Source organism: Myotis daubentonii, chromosome X (genome assembly GCF_963259705.1).
Source record: "Myotis daubentonii chromosome X, mMyoDau2.1, whole genome shotgun sequence".
NCBI classification, from domain to species: domain Eukaryota; kingdom Metazoa; phylum Chordata; class Mammalia; order Chiroptera; family Vespertilionidae; genus Myotis; species Myotis daubentonii.
In genome coordinates, this window is record NC_081861.1 from 58,931,825 (window position 1) to 58,953,502 (window position 21,678).

General features: G+C 43.6%; 1 protein-coding gene and 1 non-coding gene across 2 annotated transcripts; one reads left to right on the forward strand and one right to left on the reverse strand.

Moving 5' to 3' along the window:
• The first annotated feature begins 1,122 nt into the window (after nucleotides 1-1,122).
• LOC132225380 (small nucleolar RNA SNORA16B/SNORA16A family) lies at nucleotides 1,123-1,253 on the forward strand. The gene has a single exon (XR_009450894.1). It is a non-coding gene; the product is annotated as a small nucleolar RNA SNORA16B/SNORA16A family (small nucleolar RNA).
• Nucleotides 1,254-8,619: 7,366 nt separating this feature from the next.
• LOC132224577 (ADP-ribosylation factor-like protein 13A) lies at nucleotides 8,620-19,583 on the reverse strand. The gene is made up of 8 exons (XM_059679752.1): nucleotides 19,513-19,583; nucleotides 19,067-19,137; nucleotides 14,019-14,268; nucleotides 13,039-13,138; nucleotides 12,339-12,529; nucleotides 10,605-10,695; nucleotides 10,273-10,507; nucleotides 8,620-8,627 (listed from the first exon to the last, which is right to left on the reverse strand). The coding sequence occupies exons 1-8, from the start codon at nucleotides 19,566-19,568 to the stop codon at nucleotides 8,620-8,622; spliced, it is 1,002 nt and encodes a 333-aa protein (XP_059535735.1). The 5' UTR covers nucleotides 19,569-19,583.
• Between the last annotated feature and the right edge of the window lie 2,095 nt (nucleotides 19,584-21,678).

Sequence of the window (21,678 nt, forward strand, 5' to 3'; positions counted from 1 at the left end):
ACACTTTTAACCAGATACTGAACTAGGTTGCAAGCCCCCGCATTTTCCTTTTCACCACAGTCACTGTTCTTTGTGCTCTTGGCTTCTGTGCTGGGACAGAGTGGGATGCCAGTAAGAGGAGAGGGTGTGCAGTTTGAGGCCACCACCCTCCTGACTATCTAGAGCAGCCATGGGCAAACTATGGCCCGCGGGCCGGATCCGGCCCCTTTGAAATGAATAAAACTAAAAAAAAAAAAAGACCGTACCCTTTTATGTAATGATGTTTACTTTGAATTTATATTAGTTCCCACAAACACTCCATCCATGCTTTTGTTCCGGCCCTCCGGTCCAGTTTAAGAACCCATTGTGGCCCTCCAGTCAAAAAGTTTGCCCACCCCTGATCTAGAGAAAGGAAAGGCCCCTTAAAGCTGTCCAGTCAGGGGCCCACATCCTGATGGGCTCCCTTCTTTGCCCTCTCTCAGGAATGAAGGCCTGAGCATGGGGCTAGATTTTGGAGTGTAGAGGTGACTGTGGGAACAAAGATCATGAATAGCTTAGGTCAGTGAATGGAGCAGCATTAGGCTGTGGGTGGGTGGCTTTGACCTGGATTACTTCTGCCCCTCCTCCAGAGGGTATGGGGTGGGGATCTCAGCTCTGCTGTCCCCCACTCCAGGATTAGCTTAGCTTCCCAGGCTGTCCTCAGAGGAGAGCACACTTCCTTCCTCCTAAACACCAAGTCTGGGACAACCTGGGGGAAGTGAGGTCACCCCCATTCCCTGTCCCTAGCAGACTGAGACTAAAGCATCACTTAATAAAGATCCCTGAAGCCCCCACCAAAAATGTTTATAGAGGTGAGTGATGACAAAACAGTGATTCCAGGCTTGACATCTACCCCACCCATGGTCAATGGCATTTTATAGTTAAGAATGCTAGTTTGGCCCAGCCTGCATGGCTCAATGGTTGAGGGTTGACCTGTGAGCCAGTGGTCATGAAACCACATGCTGGGGTTTCAGGTTTGATCCCAGTGGGGCAGTGGGGGGCATGCAGGAGGCAGCCAATCAGTGATTCCCTCTCATTACTGATGTTTCTATCTCTCTCTCCCGCTCCTTTTGTCTCTGAAATCAATAAAAAAATATTTTTTAAAAGAATACTAGTTGTGCAGCTGCCTCCACGTAGCTGCTGCACTCAAAAAGGAGACCAGAGTGACAGTTTTCCTTGACGGTCGCCATTCTGTTTGCTGTAACCAATCTGCAACATCTCAGGAAAAGACAATTAAAAAAAAAAAGAATACTAGTTGGTACAATTCTCTTGAGAAGAGTGGTGTTGTGTTTGTTGCATTTGCTTAAGTCTTGCCAGTAGCAACTGCCTTGAAAACAAGTGGTTATGATAGGCTTCTAGGAGGGAAGAGTGATATTCAAAACACAGCTGGTAGGCCCGAAATATTCATATCTACAGGGGATTTGTACTAGGTTAGCTACTACTGGTTTGCATGCTCCAACCCTAAATTATCACAATTCTTCCTAACCCCTTACTATGTACTAACTATATGACCCATGCCCTGAAGATCATAGTGGATACCAAGCCTGATAATAGAGTACCACAGGATTGGTAGAAACAACATGTGAATGTAGAGTGGTGACCAGAGTTGAAGAGTTGGAAACCATTCAGAGCGGAGAGACCCACCTACCTATGTATGCAGGCAGTCCTTGGGTTACGTTGGACTCAACGTATATCGTTTTGGGGTTAGGTCGCCAACTCCCATTTATTTATTAAAAAAAAAAAAGTTCTGTCATTTTGACACATGTACATATGTGCTTTATGTTTTCTATTATTTATTTACCACAAGTAAAGGTCAGGAATTGTTATCTTTCTTTTAAATTTTTTTTTAATGTTTCACTTTATTACTGCTGTGTATGTGCTCCATGTGAGTGATGTAGGTGCTTATGTAGGTGGGTTCCAACTTATGGCAAAAATCGCATTACATCGCGCCATAGGAACGGATCTCCGAAGTAACCTGAGGACCTCCTGTATTGACTTCTCTAGTCTCAAAGTCCAGGCCTGTCTTGTAAAACAAAATGGACAGGTACCCAAAGCCGCGTGTGGGTTGTTGAATGATGGGCCAGGTTCATGTGTTTGAAGTGACTCTGACAGGAGCTAGTCCCTAAAAGTCCTGAGGAAGGAGGCCAAGACCTTGACAATGAAAGGAGAGAAACTCCAAGGCAACCACTTACCTGAAAGAAAATATGCTCTCTGGGCTCAATAAACTATTGATAATCTTGGTCTCTCAGCTGCCATGCTGAAACAGATTTGTAAGAGCTCTTTGGCACATTTCGGATTCTCAAGGACAAGGATGAGAGGCAGTGGTTGGCAGTGATTATAGGTACCCTAGATTCTCTGTGCTCTTTGTATCTTAGAAACTAAGATAGCGGTTCCACAACCTGTGGGTCGCGACCCCTTTGGGGGTTGAACGACCCTTTCACAGGGGTCGCCTAAGACCATCGGAAAACACATATAATTGCATGTTGTTTTTGTGATTAATCATTATGCTTTAATTATGTTCAATTTGTAACAATGAAATTGGGGGTCACCACAATATGAGGAACTCTATTAAAGGGTCGCGGCATTAGGAAGGTTGAGAACCACTGATCTAAGACATCTCTCTTTGTGTTGTTCTTTGCAAAAAAGAGGATCCTTCCCCCAGAAAAGAGGTGTAGCTATCTAGTCTCCTCCTCCTAATCAAAATAATAGTAACTAATATGTAATGAGGTCCTCATTATGTTCCAAGCTCTATGCTAAGCATTTTGATATGTATTGTCCCCTTTGATCCTCACAACAAGCCTATGAGGTAGGTAAGGTACTCTTATTCCTGTCTTCACTTGGAGAAATTCCCAGATCAGCTAGCTTGATAAGGGGTTCTACAATACAGTAACAGCCTGCAGTAACAAAATTAAGATTCATTCAAAAATAAATAAGAGCATGTTGGCTGTATTTGGGGAATAGTCTTTAAGTAACTTCTTGTGATTAATGGATTCCATGTAGAAAAATTTGGTTGACACATACATTGTACAAAGGGAAGTGTCTTAATATACTGAAATTCAGTTTGGTCAGAGGTTGTTTCACACTAAATTCATCCTGCACACATTCAAAGATCGCACTCCTATCCCCCTTTTAGTTACACTTCCCCTTCCCTCTGGGTCTAAAAAGTATGCCTGCTTCATAAACACACATGCCATAAAGAAATGTGGATGGCCCAATCTTCTTGAAAACCTTAGTTTGTTGAGTTACAGTCTCTTGTCTCATAAAATTCTTCTTTAGTAGATATTTGTTGTGTCCCTGGGTGAGAATGATTGTCAGCATGGTCAGTGATACTATTGGGGAAATTGCAGGGATGTAGATAGGTAAAGAGTGGCCAGAGAAGACACAGGGAAGATGTAGATCATGTACTACATAATGATGTTTGGGTCAATAATAGATTGAATATATGACAGCAGATTATATGGAGTGTAAGAAAAAAGTTTGTTTGCAATGTTGAAAGGAAAGGCTGAACCCTACTAAGATGTTGGATTTCCTGGTAGTTCTGGGTGGTTTAAATAGATGAGAAGACTCAGCATGTTTTCTAACCACCATGTTCCTGCCCCAGGCTTAGGCCTGGAGTGGGCCAGGGGAGGAAGGGAGCCTGGGAGATCACCACTCCCCACCCGCCAACCCTCTGTTTCCCTCATTCCCTCTCTCTCTTTCACCTCTTCCTTTTATTATTTCTCCTCTCAAGCTTTACTTCTCTGCATCTCTTTTGATCTATGCTCTTCCTTTCTCTCCCCTTCTCTATTTTCCCTTTCTCCATTCCTTACTCGCTCCTCCTAATGTCTTTTCTCTCGCAGACAGTGCTTTCCTCCATAGCCTTCCCCTGGCCCCCACAATGTGTGTGTGCATGCATGTACACACACACACACTTTATCTTTTATAAAGTATTTTTACCGTACCTTTTCTATGTTTAACTATGTTTAGATACACAAATAGTTACCACTGTGTTACAATTGCTTAAAGTATTCAGTACAGTAACATGATATACAGATTTTTAACCTAGAAGCAATAGGCTACATCATAAGTACTGGTGGGTTATACCACCTAGGTTTGTGTAAGTACACCCGACTATGTTTGTACAATGACAAAATTGCCTAGCCATGTATTTCTCAAAATGTATCCCCCTCATTAAGTGATTCAGGACTATATTTGGATAGGGAGGATAGACCTGAATTTTAGGAGCAGCTGTCAGTGATCAGCTGTAAAGTCTTGGGCAAGTCAACCTCTCTGTACCCCAAGTTCCTCATCTGGTTAACAACTGGGTTGGACGAGAGCAGCGGTTCTCAACCTGTGGGTCGCGACCCCTTTGGGGGTCAAATGACCCTTTCACAGGGGTCGCCTAAGACCATCAGAAAACACATATATAATTACATATTGTTTACAGTAGCAAAATTACAGTTATGAAGTAGCAACAAAGATAATTTTATGGTTGGGGGTCACCACAACATGAGGAGCTGTATTAAAGGGTCGCAGCATTAGGAAGGTTGAGAACCACTGGACTAGAGGCGCTATAACATTCCTTTCAGCTCTATGACTAATAGGCTGAGTCCTGGTCAGAATCAGGTCAGATCCACAAGGTTCCTGGGGTGGTTCCCTTGGAGATGAGGCCATATTGCAATGCATAATAGGAAATGACACAGACTTAGTGTCCGACTCTCCAGGTTTTTTGCCAGAGACCAATTCCAGCATGTTCAGCAGGGCTGCATCTGGGAATGGCTTTAAGGCATTTCCCCAAACCTGAATAGGATACATTAAATTGATTGTGGCTGCCAGACAGCTAAAAGGCATCTTAATCTACATGTTATTGCCTCCTACTGGCTAAAACACCTGAACAGCTTAGGCTAATTCCCCCATTCTGACAATGGACTCTGTACCAAACCCTGACCCTTTGAAGTGTGTATATCTGCCTCCCCTCAGGACAGGTTGTGTTAATAAAAAGCATGGGGTCCTGTGGACGAGGAGAGAACCTAAGACCTTAGACTTAAGACCTTAACTTCTTAGCTCCTTTAGCTAAGCTCCTCTGACCCCCAATGCCTTTCAAAATTATATCTTGTCTCCGGACTCTTTATCAGTCCCTGGACTCGATTTACTCTATGCACAGCCTTCTCCAGATTCCTGAACACTTCTTGACGTTGGGACAAGAACCCCGGCAGTTTTCATCTCTCAGAAACAATTATGGGCTAGATGGTTTATACTGCCTGGTGAGACTGTATCAAGTAGGAGTTAAGGCAATGAATTACGGAGTTGGACCTTAGTTGGAAAACCAGCCCTGCTGCTTCCTAGTGGGTGCCTTGGGACAAATGATTTGACCTCTCTGAACATCAGTTTCTGGGTCTCTAAGATGATGAGAACAGAACTACCTCATAGGCTTGTGAAGATGAAAGGCATTAATGTAGTATGTAAAGTACTTAGCTCATCGCCAGGCAAAACGGAAGTGCCCAGTCAGCCGTGTATGACTACTACTCATTGCTATCAACGTAATTCTTCTGACATGGGCATGGCTAAGTTTAAGCATTTTTCATGAATACAGTTTTATCTTTCCGGATGGAGTTTGAGAAATGTATAAACAGATCTTTCTGGCCAAAGCATCTCTAGAGTCAGATCTGGGTTTAGTTCTTTGCTCTGCTTCTTACAGGCTCTGGGACCTTGGGCAATTATTTCACATCTCTGTCCTTATCTGTAAAATGCAGGCAGGTATAATGCCTACCCCCAAGGGTTGTGATGAATATGATAATGAATGTGGAGAACTCAGTGCTGTGCCTGACATTTATAAGCCACTCAGTAAGTGGTGGTGTGGACGAAAAAGGGCTGTTGTGCCCAGATTTCAAAGTTCCCAAGACCCCCAGGGAGCCAGTCAGTCCGATGCAAAAGCAAAGAGTCATTTATTTTCAAACCTAGGTTTGGCTCCCCTGCCACACTCACCGATGCAAGGGTAAGCTCCAGTGGCCAAGAGAGAGAGGCCTGATGGGACAGGGGGTTTTATAGGGGGGTGGAGTGAGGGCAGGAGAGGGGACTGTGGGCCCAGCCGATTGGCCAGGTGCGAGTCGGGTCATCTCTATGGCGTGCACGTCCCTTGATTGTCATTGGTTAGTTTAAAGAAATCCTGGGCGTGGCCAGCAGGGGCCTGGGCTTCCAGGAAGAAGGCACTCTCCTGAGCACATGGCGGCCGCCCCAAAAATGGAGGACCCAGGGCAAGATGGAGGGCGCAGTCCTAGCCCCCCCAGGGCGAGCTGAGCCTGGGCTCCAGGGGCCAGTCCGGTTGCTGGGGGTCCAGCAGATTGACCAGTTCCAGCCCAGACAGGAAGTCCACGTCCTCCGTCTCGTTCCCGGGGGCGCCAGCATTCGCCTCCTCCTCTATCTCCTCGGGCGAGGGCACGCCCCGCCCCGCCGCCGCTGCTGCCGCTGCCGTGTGGGTCTGGTCCGGGGGCGGTGGGCGGGTGGCAGCCTGCGCCTGGCTCCCGCCGTGGGCTGGGGAGTCAGTGCCCGAGGCCGCCAGCAGCGTGGTCAGGCCCCGAGACGACTCGCCCTTTCAGGGGCCACATGCTGAACTGACAAGCTCAGGAGAGGCCTGCATGGCAGTTTTGCAGACTCGGAGACCTAAAGTAACCACAAAGGATGGTCTGAAATTAAACCTTAACTAAAAGCAGTTGTGGTGGGCAGTTACGTCCTAAGCTGATATCTTCACTGATAAGGTCAACCTTTACCCTAACTGAGCCTATCTGTCTTTTTGCATCTATGATAACATGTTTTTGGGATGTCTGGGTAACTTGTGACTTCCCTTTTTATGGAGCCCCTGGGGCACAGCCAGGTGTGCTGGGCCCAAAACAGACACCACAGATTTCTTCTTAATTGTTCCTGCACCCACCTAAGTATGTGTCCATCATTTTACTTTTTATCCTATCACAGAGGTTTCCCCGCGCTTCGCTTAATACCACCTCCTTAAATCTGTCACCAATGAATTTCATGTATAAATACGGACGTAACCCTGCCATTCTCCGGAGCATTATCTCAATTCGTTGAGGTTCTGCTTCCCCGCATATGTCGACAGTTTGGCTCAAATAAACTCACAAAAATTCTTTACAGGTTTCAATGGTGTTTTTTTTACGTTAACAGTGGCTTTAATACTGACAGTGAAAATAATGAGTGTTGTGAGAATACTGATTACCTCCACTACCACTACTCTTGTTGGCATAGAGGGTTGAGTGTGTTCAAGTTTGTACAGTTTTGGCATACCTAACCAAAATGTTAGGAGAGGCGGCTGTCGCTGTTCCTGAAGGGACAGCAAAAGAGTTGTTGCCAGACTTCACTGACAGTGGCTGGGAGTTTAAAACTGAGTTGTTTTGGGAGGCATGATGAAAAATGATTCAGCAGACTATATTCTCAGCAGAAGAATTCTATTTATGTCTACCAGTCCCATTATATCTAAAAACTGTAGGAGGAAAATGTAATTCTAAACTGGCCCTGTACCTCTAAGACTCAATTTCAGTCGGTCAGCCAGGACACGCTGTTCATAGACTTCCTCGGCAGCACCTGGGTGCAAAGATGTCAGGTCTCTATTCTTTGTCAAGGTTGTTGTCATTCTCCAGTGGATGCCCGCTGTTCTTGAGCCTCTCCATGGGGGTAAGATTCATTTGATGGATAGATAGATGTACTGGTGAAAGGGAGAGTCGTCTCGGGGCCTGACCACGCTGCTGGCAGCCTCGGGCACCGACTCCCCAGCCCATGGCGGGAGCCAGGCGCAGGCTGCCACCCGCCCGCCGCCCCCGGACCAGACCCACGCGGCAGCAGCGGCGGCGGGGCGGGGCGCGTGCCCTCGCCCGAGGAGATGGAGGAGGAGGTGAACGCCAACGCCCCCGGGAACGAGACGGAGGACGTGGACTTCCTGCCTGGGCTGGAACTGGTCGATCTACTGGACCCCCAGCAACCGGACTGGCCCCTGGAGCCCGGGCACAGCTCGCCCTGGGGGGGGGGGGCTAGGACTGCGCCCTCCATCTTGCCCTGGGTCCTCCATTTTTGGGGCGGCCGCCATGTGCTCAGGAGAGTGCCTTCTTCCCGGAAGCCCAGGCCCCTGCTGGCCACACCCAGGGTTTCTTTAAACTAACCAATGACAATCAAGGGACGTGAGGGCCATAGAGATGACCCGACTCGCGCCTGGCCAATCGGCGGGGCCCACAGTCCCCTCTCCTGCCCTCACTCCACCCCCCTATAAAACCCCCTGTCCCATCATGCCTCTCTCTCTCGGCCACTGGAGCTTACCGTTGCATCGGTGAGTGTGGCAGGGGAGCCAAACCTAGGTTTGAAAATAAATGACTCTTTGCTTTTGCATCGGACTGACTGGCTCCCTGGAGGTCTTGGGAACTTTGAAATCTGGGCACAACACTGGAAGGATGGGATTTCTCAGGAATTCGATGTTAGAGTAGGTGGAGTTATATGGGACTGTAGAGGTATTAGTTAAATAGAAATAAAAAAACTGAAATCGTCCTAATGGTTCTGGAGAGGAGTGTATTTACTGCGGGAGGGGTATTGGCTTTTTCTTTTTGTGTCCCTCCGTTTTTCTCTTTAGTACTCTGTTAAAAGTCAAAGAGACAGAAAATAGCCAGTCACTGCAAGGAAAGCTAAGCTCCAGGTATCCTGCCTTCCCAGACCACTCCAGGTTAGGATGGTATTGGCCACTTTCTAAGGGAGTGTAGACTCCACCTCACCAGGCACCCACCCTCTGGCCTGGACTCAGACTTTCTCTCACTCTAGCTTTCTCCCTTATCCCCTTCCTTTAAGGAATACTAACCACAGGTTTCAAAGATGTCTTCATAAGCATCTTCCAGCATCATCTCCTCTACATACCAGGTAGGCATTCTCTTTTTTGGTCTGGGTTCTGAGGTTATAGAAAAGAAAAATGGATTTCAATTTTGTACAGAGATTTAGGGGTAATTTCAGATATCTAGAAAAACACTTCCTCTATTCTTCCACCAGATTCCTTCTACTCAGCTCTCATCTTCACCCCTCATGTCAGATCAGTGCCTCTCTCCTCTTCAGTGTCCCTGGACAAGTTCAGGCCCCTCCGTACAGATATAACAATCCAAGACTCTGGGGTAGCCTGAGGGCCAGATCCCTTGGAGAGCAGAGATGAGATTATAATATTGATACTTGACCATCACGGTGACTGAGGTCCCAGCAAACACTGAGAATGAGGGGCAATTAAGAACAATAGGCCTTCAAGTCCTCACAGCTATTTTTCTTTAATACCTTTATTATATTGGGAAAAATCATCTAGCTTGTTATAAAAAGAAAATTTCCAATAAAACAAAAAAACAAAGAAAGGCACCTAGGCCTTTTACTTCTCTCCTAGTATATCACACCTAGAGAAAACCACTGCTATTGTTTTAGTGATTTTTCTCCAGATATTCTATGCATGTGTAAACATCATGCTTCGCATGCTATCCTCTGACTTGCCTTTTTCTCTAACAAAACATCAGGTTGTGGAAAACTTTCCATGGCAGTAAATATGTCAACAACAGCCCTTTTAATGTCTGTATAGTATTCCATTGTGTAGATGTACCCTACTTTATTTAGTTGTTTTGCATTGTTAGACATTTAGCCTGTTTATAACGTTTAGCTATTGCACCTAATACTGCAATTGGACAATCTCAAGCATCCTTTTTTGGGGTACTTGTGTAATTATCTTTGGATATAGATCAATAAATGAGATGATTGGTTCACAGTGTTTCCACATTTTTAAAGTTATCAATATATATATTGAAAGAGTGAGAACAAAAGGGAGAAGACAACCAAAGTACTCTCCATAAAGATTGTGCCAATTTGTACCTCCACCACTGGAAATTGTAACTTTTAAGATAACCTATACCCATTCAGACAAAGATCTTGTGTTAGCCAGTGCTGAGCCATCATATTGGAGTACTAAGTGGTGGTACCCAAGGACTCTCCCTGTCCTTCATCCACTTCTCCTGACCACCAACCATAGTATGAGAAAAGAGTTTCAGACTCAAAATAGGAAGGTTTTATAAATTGTGAGAAGAAGGTCTCTATATAGAGTGTCCCCCCAAAATGTATACACACTTAACAGCTGATAGCTCAATTGATGTTTCTTTCTTTTCAGATTTAACCCATTGGAATTAATCATTATTCAAAGTGAATATACATTTTTTGGGACACCTGTATCTTTTCTTCTCTGACTAACCACTGATCTAGCATTACCTTCAAAAAAATCTTCGTCGTCATCATCACAGTCGTCGTAATCATCGCAATCATCGTAATCATCTTCATCATTGGTGTAAGTTTCTGGGAAGTGAAAGTCAGCTCTATAGTTGTAGTGAAGCTCAGTAGTGTTTTGAGCTCCATTTACCTTAGAACATTCACCTTCCTCCATGGGTTCATCTAAGGCAAATGTCACTGATACATTCTTTTTAGGTGTTAATCTTAAGCCTTCTTTCTGTACAGCAAGAAGATGAAGGGGGAAAAGTCAGTTGGTGGTGCCCAACAGTTTAGAGATTGGTCCCTGTGGCAATAACATTTAAAGAGTCATTTACCTTTAGGATTGACTTTAGAGGCCTAGTTTCCATGGAATGTTTTCCTCGGGGCTCTTCTTTTTCTTCCGTCATTTCTACGTTGGTAGGGAACCTGGGGAACATAGAAAGGACAAAGCAATAGTGAAAATAGACACACTTCAAGCTCCTTAATTAAATGCACCTGTTACCCCATTCCTGCATATGTATTTGAACAATGAAACGGACAATAGAGCAAGACATTTTAGCCTTTTATTCCTCAAAACCTTGATCACCTCCTGTTTTCTTATTTTTCTTTTTCATATTCCTCTTCTCCCCCATATTTCCTTATAAGTGGATCAGAGAACTGCAAGTAGAGAATGCGGGGTGGCTCCAGGACATTCATAGAGAAAATATTGCCTAGAAGTTCCTTAAGGGGCTTGTGTTCATTTTCTTCTCCACATGGCAAATTGGGGAATAAAAATCATGTTTTGCAACAATGAGGTACCATCTCACAACTGTCAGACTGGCTATCATCAACAAATCAACAAACGACAAATGCTGGAGAGGATGTGGAGAAAAAGGAACACTTGTGCACTGCTGGTGGGAATGCAGACTGGTCCAGCCACTATGGAAGACAGTATGGAGTTTCCTTAAAAAACTGAAAATGGAACTACCATTTGACCCTGTGCTCCCACTTCTAGGGATATATCCCAAGAAACCAGAAACACCAATCAGAAAGGATATATGCACCCCTATGTTCATAGCAGCACAATTCACCATAGCTAAGATCTGGAAACAGCCTAAGTGCCCATCAGTAGATGAATGGATTAGAAAACTGTGGTACATCTACACGATGGAATACTATGCTGCTCTAAAAATGAAGGAACTCTTACCATTTGCAACGTCATGGATGGAACTGGAGAGCATTATGCTAAGTGAAATAAGCCAGTCAATGAAGGAAAAATACCACATGATCTCACTCATTCATGGACAATAGAGACCATTATAAACTTTTGAACAATAATAGATACAGAGGCAGAGCTGCCTCAAACAGATTGTCAAACTGCAGCGGGAAGGCCGGGGAGGGTTGGGGGGCAGGAGGTAGGGGGGTAAGAGATCAACTAAAGGACTTGTATGCATGCATATAAGCATAACCAATGGACATAAGACACGGGGTGATAGGGGAGGCTAGGGGACTGTCTAGGGCGGGGGGATAAAATGGATACATATGTAATACCCTTTGTAATACTTTAAGCAATAAATAAAAAAAATACAAAAAAAATCATGTTTTGGAGAAGCTCTAATGTTGATAGTTTGGCTTTACCTTTCTGCAACTCATCCCACTAATGTGTTCACTCAAGTTGTGCCAGGGGGAGGGTATACCTAACAATGCTGGAAAGTTTATGGTCACTGACCTAGCCCCATTTAAGCCAACTGATCTTGAAAGACTTGCTGAGAACCGTACAGAATCCAAGCACCTCCCAGAACTCCCTGCTTATGTTGAATATTGATTCCTGCATCTGTTCTTTCTTAAAATTATATTTTATTATTGATTTTAGAGAGGAAGGGAGAGTGAGAGAGAGAGAGAAACATCAAAGATAAGAGAAAATCATTGATTGGCTGCCTTCTGCATGCCCCACACTGGAGATTGAGCCCTCAACCCGGGCATGTGCCCTGACCGGGAAATGAACTGTGACCTCCCGGTTCATGAGTGGACTCTCAACCACTGAGCCATGCCAGCTGGGTCTTATCAACCTAATAGAGGCAGCTCAGTACCTGGCTGATGCACATTCATCCTTGGTGCCTGTGGTGTCCTCCTTGGGGTTTGCGATACTTGAAGTGAGTGATTGTTGGTGAGAACACAGCTCTTCCTGTTTATTCTGAGTGGCAGTTACCAGCCAGCGCAGCCCTTCAAGTAGGCGCTCATGGTTACTTCTTTGGAGGTTTTGGATAGCTGAGCAGGGTTCCTGTGACCAAAAGAGAAGACTCCAGCTCAGGAACCTGAGGCCACTGGGGATCAAAGTCCCTCCCACTCTCAGCTAAGGAGCAGAGGTACATATAAGCTCTGCAGTGCCTAGAGAGGCTTTAAGACTTCCTAGGAGAACTCAGTATTCACAGCTGAGAATGTAAATAAAAGCTACAAAAGCTAAGGTCATTCAATGAAGGGGTTGTGCTGTAATGTCTTAGATATGTGACTTTGGGCAAGGAACTCAGAGTTTTTGAGCCTCATCCATAAAATGAGGATATTGAAGCTTCCAGCTTTACACAGCAATTTTGAAGTCTAATAAGAAAACATATGTGAGGGTAGTTAGGAGTGGGATATTGTCATCATCGAGTTAGAAATCACCACTATAGGCATCACCTGGCAGGAAGAGGCTTTGCCTGAGATCTAGCATATGGGGCTGATTATGGAGTGGTGCAAGGTATGCATCAGTTGGGCTTGAGAGGGCAAAAGAGGGGAGGGGTTGACACTTACCAGAAGGCAAATGAACTTGTTGTCATTCATTATCCCTTCCAGATATTTAATAATATCACCAGGTGAGAGGACATTCTTCTGGTCTTGTTTATTTGCCAATCTAGAGCAGGGCACAGGAGAGAGGGTAGGAAGAAGAGAGGAAGAGTAAAACATAAATAGAGGCAAAGGGCAAGAAAAGAAGGGAAATAGGGGGAGAACCTATTATGGTACAGTTGCTACATATTCAAGAACTAGCTTTAGAGACATGCACAACGAGATGAACCAGACATTTTTCTAGCCAATTCTCAATGACGGAAAGAATAACACATATAACTTGAATCCAAGATCATCCCCAGATCGAATTTCTCACTTCATCTCTACACTATGCCATAAAACTTTAATTAGAATTGCTAACTGGGATACGAACAGATTTGGAGTTTTTAAACAGCCTCTGCCAAACTCTGTTCATACTTGAGTTGGGGGTGCTAATGAGGAACAAAAAATGCAAAAAGGGAGTGGGGGTGATGATTGATTGGGCCATCCGAAGTATCACCCTGGAATCAGTGCTCGTTACATGACTCTTGGGCAGTCTGGGAAGGGAGGAGGACATTGGCATCAATTATACAAAATAGGGGTGGTTTCAGGGGTAGAGACTGAAGCAGAGAAAGAGAAAGAAATTCAGGAAGACAATCTTCAGGAAGAGTCAAGGGATGGAGGTAGGAAATCCCGATATTACTCTCCATTTCCCTTTGATGCTTGCTTTCAAAATTACATTTGCACAATTAGGTAACATTTTCACCCATGGCAGCGTGTGGTAGAAAGTAGCTCTTAAAAACAGACCCCAGAGGACTGGGTTACCCCCTCCACACACACACTGAGCTGAAGGGAAGAGGAGATCTAGCTGGATGTGACAAAGGGACCACCCAGCTCTTCCTTTGTCTACTTGTCATCTGAAGGCACAAAATGGGAAGGGAAAATTGAGCACAAAGGCAGAGGCTTACAGTAGGATGGGTTTTCCTGCCACTCTTGCATCAGACAGAAGATTTGATAAAGTGGTCTTCACTTCTTGCATGCATCCTAAGTCGCTGGAATCCAGGACAAAAACAATCCCGTGTGCTTGTGCATAGTAGTCGGGCCAGATTTCTCGTCCCTTCATATCTCCATTCAGGTCATAGATAGCAATTTCATATTCATCTAGCAGAACTGTAGTCAGTTTAGAGTTCATACAACGGTCTATCTTGCTAGGAAGTACTGTGCATAAGGGAAGAGAGGAGAAGCAACCACAAAGCAGAGGGATATAGTTAGATGAAAGAATTTGTTAAACAAATGTTGACTAGAGCCATAGCTGGTTTGGCTCAGTGGACAGAGCGTCGACCTGCGGACTGAAGGGTCCCAGGTTCGATTCCGGTCAAGGGCATGCGCCTTGGTTGCCGGCACGTCCCCAGTGGGGGGTGTGCAGGAGGCAGCTGATCGATGTTTCTAACTCTCTATCCCTCTCCCTTCCTCTCTGTAAAAAATCAAGAAAATATATGTTCAAAAAAATGTTGACTAGAGCCTGCCCTGAGGAATGCTACTGAGGCATCTTGCCATCCTGTTCACTCATGGATTCATTTTCCTAAACCAGCACTTTGCCCAGGCAACCCTCTCCTGGCTCAGCAATCTTCAGTGAGTGGCCACTGCTCCCAGGAGAGAATACAGACTCCTCTGCCTCCTAACCTGCCAGCGCTATCTCTACCCTGTCTTGTGTCCACGGTGTCCCTGGTACACACCCAGTCTTTTCTTCCCTCTGCTCCTTGGCTCACTCTCCCCCCACTACACAAGAATGTCATGCTCTTTTGTGCCCTGGGCCTTCACAAGATGCTATTTTCGCAGCTTAGAACATTTCTTACATTGCTCTTTCCTTGGTTAATACCTATTTTTAAACATCTATTTGGATCTTGTTTCCTCTAGAAATTTTTTCCTAACTCACACCCCCACCCCCAAATCTGGGTAAGGTGCCTTTCTTCTGGGCTTATCACTATAATAGTACATATGACAGTGTTATAAATTCAACGGTTTACTAATCTGGATTATACACTGCAATAGGACAGGGACCCTTTCAATTTTATTCACTGCTACATTCACAATGCCAAGGGCAGAGGTGCTCAATAAATATTTGTTGAGTGAATTTGATGAATGAATGAATAAATGAATGAGCAGGAGGCTCTTCTCTCCTACCCTTTTTTCAAGGCTCAGGAAGGCTTCTTTAGGGAAGCTTATCTGACCACCCCAACTCCACTTTCTCTCCCTCATTGAGCACATGGTCTGTTAAGCTGGTCATTCACCTCCCTCTGTGCATGCCATGGCTTCCCAACTAAAATAATGAGGGAGGGGCTTTGCATTAGTTTACACTCAGTAGGTGTTCAATACATGTTTATGGTGCCTGTTATTGTGGGTAAGTATGAAGTACTTTTCATATGTCTTCTAAGCAACCATGCCAAATTTAGATACATTTGCCCTGTCAAGGCCATGGCCAGATCATACAGTCCCACAGGGCAGTGGTTGGCAAACTGCGGCTCATGAGCCACATGTGGCTCTTTGGCCCCTTGGGTGTGGCTCTTCCACAAAATACCACGTGTGGGCGCGCACGTACAGTGCAATTGAAACTTCGTGGCCCATGAGCAGAGGTCGGTTTTCGGCCTGGGAGAGTCTATTTTGAAGGAGTGGCATTAGAAGAAGTGGGAGGTGTTGGTCCGGCGATGGGAGACATGGCGCAGGGGTGCCGGTGCCGAGGGATACGCAGCGCAAGGGAGGCGCGCGATTCATGCACGAGTTGAGTGAGCCAGTCAGTCAGCAGTCTCACTGTGCAGTGGTTAGTGCTAGTCGCGTCCGCAAATCGCGCGCGGGTGACAAAACTACCTACTCGAAGCATAAAGTTACCTGTATTTTTCCAACCAGCTGCAAATCCTGCAGGTATTTTTGTCATCAATTTAAGAATTGTAATTATTTTGTGTTGGTGGCTTTATTATTATTTTAGCAAAGGCCAGCTTAGGAGTACCCTAATTAAGTTAATAACAATGTACCTACCTATATAGTTTAAGTTTAAAAAATTTGGCTCTCAAAAGAAATTTCAATCGTTGTACTGTTGATATTTGGCTCTGTTGACTAATGAGTTTGCCGACCACTGCCATAGGGCATTCCATACCTATTCTGCCCCCATAGAAGTGCAGTTCAAAAGGACAATCTTTCTACAAATTCCAGTCTGTTGAACTGAAAGTTCTGACCTAGATTTCTGCCCACATAAGCAGCGAAATGATTTTATAGATTCTCTATACTCAGACTGGGGAGTTCTAAGACCAGAATCAGTAGCTTTCTATTTCTAATCTCAGATCTACTTGTGACATTTTCATTAGGATTGCCAGAATGAATCATTTAGCTGAGAAGTTAGTAAGATGCTTTCAGATCGTTGGTAATGTATGATTATATAGACATTTACATATATATATGCATATATTATCATTATTACATTTTAATGTGATCTTATAACTTCTGTTTTCATGTTAGTCAATGCTCTATTTAATTACAGCTTTCAGATAACATAAAATTTTCAGTCACAACTTTGATGTGATATTTGCTATGTCTCTCGCATTAGACTACTTAAAATAATAAGCGAATAAAGATAGTTTGAATTTGTTTCCAGCATGAAGGCAAGCTTTAAGTTATTTTTCCCTGTCTAATCAAAACATTTTCCTTAGTTATTTTTTCTTTTTACTTGAAACCTTACCAATTCCTTCAATAATGCAATCTATTTTGGCAACCCTAGAAGCTGTGAGAAGTTGTTGTTCCCTGACACTTTGCATTTCTCTTATCTCCTCTGTTAATTCATAAACTCCCTGAGGACAGGTAATGAGTCTAATTCATTTCTATATCCCATAAAACACAACAGTCCGGGTACTGTTGGTTTCTGAGTTACTTGGCGATGATAAAGTCCTACCCTCCACCAATTGAATCAGAATCTCTATGCTGGGACCCAAGTATTGGCATGTTTAACAAACTGCTATATTTAACAAAATCTGTAGGTGATACTTGTGCACTTTAAAGTTTGAGACCCACTACCCTAAAGAGCAAAGAAATCCATGCCTGTTGTGTCTCAGCATCATCTGGTGCTCCTTGTTAGATTTTGATTCCATGCCCCGCCCCCTAGTCCAAAGTGTCTGGGCCTACAGGTCCCACTAAGTAAGTGTAAAAGCATCCCACATTATTCTCATTTTTGGCTTTTAGTGCTCACTATGCTAAGGATCACCTATGGAGCTTTTAAAAACTATGACACTAGGTCTCCTCCTCTGAAGGTTTGATGCCATAGATCTGGGGTGGGGCTCAAGCATCATGTTCATTTTTAAAAGCTTCCCAGGTTATTGAAATGTATAGCCAGATTTGAGAGGCGCTGCACTAAATTCCCTCATTTAGGGCACCTACTTATGCTCATCCTTGGGTTTTTCACCCCGTGTGACCTTTCCAGACAAAACAGTTATAGTATATGCTGTCATTGAGAATAATGGCTTCAGATCACAGATAGTTTATAGCTTCAAAGTTACTACTTATAGTAACACAAGTTACTACTTATAGATTGGTATTTCCTTCCTAGGCTGTTATCTGCAATCATAAACATTTGCAGGAACAGGAGAGGTGAGCTATTGCATATTGTGTACAGAGCAGCCTAATAGATTGACTGTAGTAGTCCTGTATGGACTGAGACATTCCTTAGAATGTGACATCAGTGGAGCTTTGCTTCTTGGCCATTAGAAACTTCCCTGTGAATGAATTCACAACTCCAGGCTCTAGCCTCTAGAAGTCAGAATGGAAAGCAGATACTATTCTCAAAGACAAAATAGCATATGGCTAATTATGGAAGAGTGCTTCCCAAAGCTGGCTGCCCATCAAAAACACCTGGAGAGTTCTTAAAATATAGATTCCAGGGCCCCACTCAGGTAGATAATGGAGAGGATGAAATGCTAGGTAGTAGGACAGCATTATAGAAGGCATAGGTATGTGAAATAGATCAGTATGATGGCAGAGGAATGGCAAGTCATTTGTTTTGGCTCTATCAGGTCACATGCAGAGAGCATGAGAAATGAAGCTGGGAGAGAAGGCAGAAAGCAAATCATAGAGGACCCTGTGTGCCTCTAGGAACTTAAATTTTATTTTGAATACAATGGGGAGGTATTAAATGCTTTTGAGCAGAAGAAAGTGCCATGATCAGATTTTTGTATTAAGTCCTTCAGGCAACTGTGTTGACTGAATGCTGGGGAGACAACTAGAGATGGAAAGATCAGCCAGCAGCCTGTTGCTGTAGTTCAAGAAAATTGCTGCAGGTTTCCAGTACACCAGTGGCAGAGGAGTCAGGTTAGCCCTTTCCTGTACTTTGCTGAAGGCTTCTAAATGATATAAAATTCAGCCACCTCATCATACCCCTACTTTTATTTAATAAACATCAGTAGAGAGAATCTTATGCCAGCCTGTGTGCTGGGCTCTTTGACTAGCATTTAGTTGTGTCTTCACAACTAAAATAGTATCTCCCTTCAATTCTGTGTAACTGCTTCTTGAAATGTCAAGGTATTAAACTGGAGGTCTGGTATTAAACTTGCATATCTCTGAATTGACAACATTTCACAGGTTCCAACCCTCTATATTAACTGTCACAAAGTATTTAATGTTATTAAACTTCTTAAGACCAAATTCCACTTTAATTGAGCTCTGAAATGAGACACTTTTTCAAACATGCTATCCTTCATAATTGACTGCAGTGTTTTACATAGTTTAAATCCATTCATACTGACACTGTGTGAGGATGTTTAATTAGGATATCTTGAAAAGGGAGACGGTGACAGACATTACATAAACAAGCTGATAATACCCCAGGAAAGGATTGTGTATGTGTGTTGGAAAGTGCTTATCTTCAAAAGTGGCAACCTGAGGGCTGTGAAGTAAAGCTAGGAAGGAATAATTATTTCATTGGTCACTGGGGACCTTGAGAGACCTAAACCAATGTCTAATGCTCCTAGTTCCTTACGTCTGCGGAAGGCCTCCGTAAGCACAGTTTTGCCTGCATTCTCCAGACCGATGATGATGATGGTCACATTCCTATTAATGGAAAAGAAAAATGAGCCAAAGCCTTAAAAACAGTTAGTTCTTAAGCTAAACAAAAAAGTCTATTCTTCTTTGGTGTTTGGGGATCTTCTTACAGTAGTCCCAATATATGTATCATAAAAGGCACAGCCAAGGTGGTAGAAGATTATATAGGAATCCCTTCCCAAGGTCCCCAAGGATGTGTTTCTTCCCGAGTCACTTGCCTTGCAGAATTAGCCATTCTCTTCAAACCTTGTCCTCAATCTTGCATGCAGACAGACTAATCACTTCCCCTAACAATATATATCATGATTTGTCCCATGTGGGACTGTGGGTAGATACATTAGAGGAAATGGTGGACTAGGTCTAGGGAAATAATTACAATATTACCTTCGTGTTTCATCTGTATTTACTTGAGGCCCGCAGGATGTCATTATCTTGAACATGATTCATCTGAGTTCTGTAATATTAAGGGAAACAAGTAAATAAGAAATCAGCCCCGCCATTAACATTGAACTTGTCAGTTTATGACTACATAGGTGCTGATAAACAGAAAGCCTTGTACTGACACAAGTCCATTACTTCATTCTAGCCACCCTTATCTATAAATGTCATAGAGCGAGGGATGGGTAATCCTCAATTCTACTGGCATATTCCTGCAAAATGGGATGGTTTCTTGTTAAAGCAACCTACACAGGCACGATGGCATCAGGTGTGGCCTTCCCTTCAGCCGTAGATCATCCCTGTTGGGAATATCTTCATTCAACCTCAGGTGGGGTGAGATGAAGCTTCGGAGAAGAACCAGCTGAGATTTCTAGGACCTATTTATTGGGAAACCTGTTCTAAGTGACAACTATCTACTATTCTTGGTTCTCTTATTGCCTCTGCTTAAAAAATGTTGGTGAGCCATTGTCATAGATTTCATAAAATTCCTAGGCTGTAAGGGACCTTAGAGATCATCTAGTCTAATAGATTGCAAACATCAGTCCAGGTGCCCCACTCTCAAAGATTCCCAGGGAGTTGCATAATCTCTCCAGTAGTTTTCAAAGTGCAACAGTATTCGGAAGTGAATACCTAAGTAAAAAGGATAATTTAGACAATCACCTCAAGGTCCATCCATCTTGTAGCATATATTAGTATTTTGTTCCTTTTTATGGCTGAATAATATCCCGATGTATGGATATACCACTTTTTGTTTATTCATTAGTTTATGGACACTTGGATCTTGTCAATAATGCTGCTATAGACATTTTTGTACAACGTTGTGGACATATGTTTTCAGTTTTCGTGGGTACATATACTTAGAAGTGTCGTCACTGGGTCATATAACTCTACATTTAAACTTTTGAGCAAGTGCCAGACTGTTTTCCCAAGTGGCTGTAACATTTCACATCCCCACTAGCAGAGCAGGGAGGAAGCCAGCTGCCTGAGCATTGGCTCCACCTACTTGTGCATATTCATTTACACAGTGGCATTCTCTACCTGTACATTTAGGTGGCCATATCCACTGGGATTATAGATACCATTTGTCCCTGATACATAGTATGCCCTGTCCTAGGCACTTTCCACAGTCATATTCTCCACTTGAGAGGCTGATACAGTGCCCCAGTGTGCCTATATGGTAATGGCAAATTGAGATTAGAACTGTCAACATAAGAAACATGCAAATCTACAGGGAATTTTTGTGAGTTTATTTGAACCAAACCATTGACAATTGTCAGGAAACACAATCTCAAGGGATTGAGAAAATGCTCCAGAGAATGGCAGTTTTGCACCTTATTCACACACACACACACACACACACACACACACACACACACACACATCAAAAAAACAAACAAAACAAAACACAAAAAAACAAGTTATAGGGATTTAACAGTCGAGTAGAAGATTCCAAGAATCAAACCAATAATTTGTCATATGAGGAAGCAAAAAACACCCAATCAGAAGAGCAAAAAGAACCAAAAAATATGAAGATAGTGTAAGGAGCCTCTGGGACAACTTCAAACATACCAACATTCCAATTATGGGCGTGCCAGAGGGGACAAGAGAAAGCAAGATATTGAAAACCTATTTGAAGAAATAATGATAGAAAACTTCCCCTACCTGGTGAAAGAAATAGACTTACAAGTTCAGGAAGCACAGAGAGTCCCAAACAAGAAGAACCCAAAGAGGCCCACACCAAGACACATCATAATTAAAATGCCAAGGGTTAAAGACAAAGAAAGAATCTTAAAACAGCAAGAGAAAAGAAGTTAGTTACCTATAAGGGAGCACCCATATGACTGTCAGATTTCTCACCAGGAACTTTGCTGGCCAGAAGAGAGTGGCAAGAAATATTCAAAGTGATTAATAGTAAGGACCTACAACCAAGATTACTCTACCCAGCAAAGCTCTTATTAAGAATTGAGGGTCAGATAAAGAGCTTCACAGATAAGAAAAAGGTCAAGGAGTTCATCACCACCAAACCAGTATTACATGACTTGTTGAAGGGTATTATTGAAGAAGAAGAAGAAGAAGAAGAAGAAGAAGAAGAAGAAGAAGAAGAAAAGAAGG

Coding starts and splice junctions, on each gene's coding strand:
- LOC132224577 (XM_059679752.1), bottom strand. CDS start 19,568: ATGTTCAAGATAATGACATCCTGCGGGCCTCAAGTAAATACAGATGAA. Junction 19,138..19,512: donor AATACAGATGAAACACGAAG/GTAATATTGTAA, acceptor TTCCATTAATAG/GAATGTGACCATCATCATCA. Junction 14,269..19,066: donor TACGGAGGCCTTCCGCAGAC/GTAAGGAACTAG, acceptor CCTTATGCACAG/TACTTCCTAGCAAGATAGAC.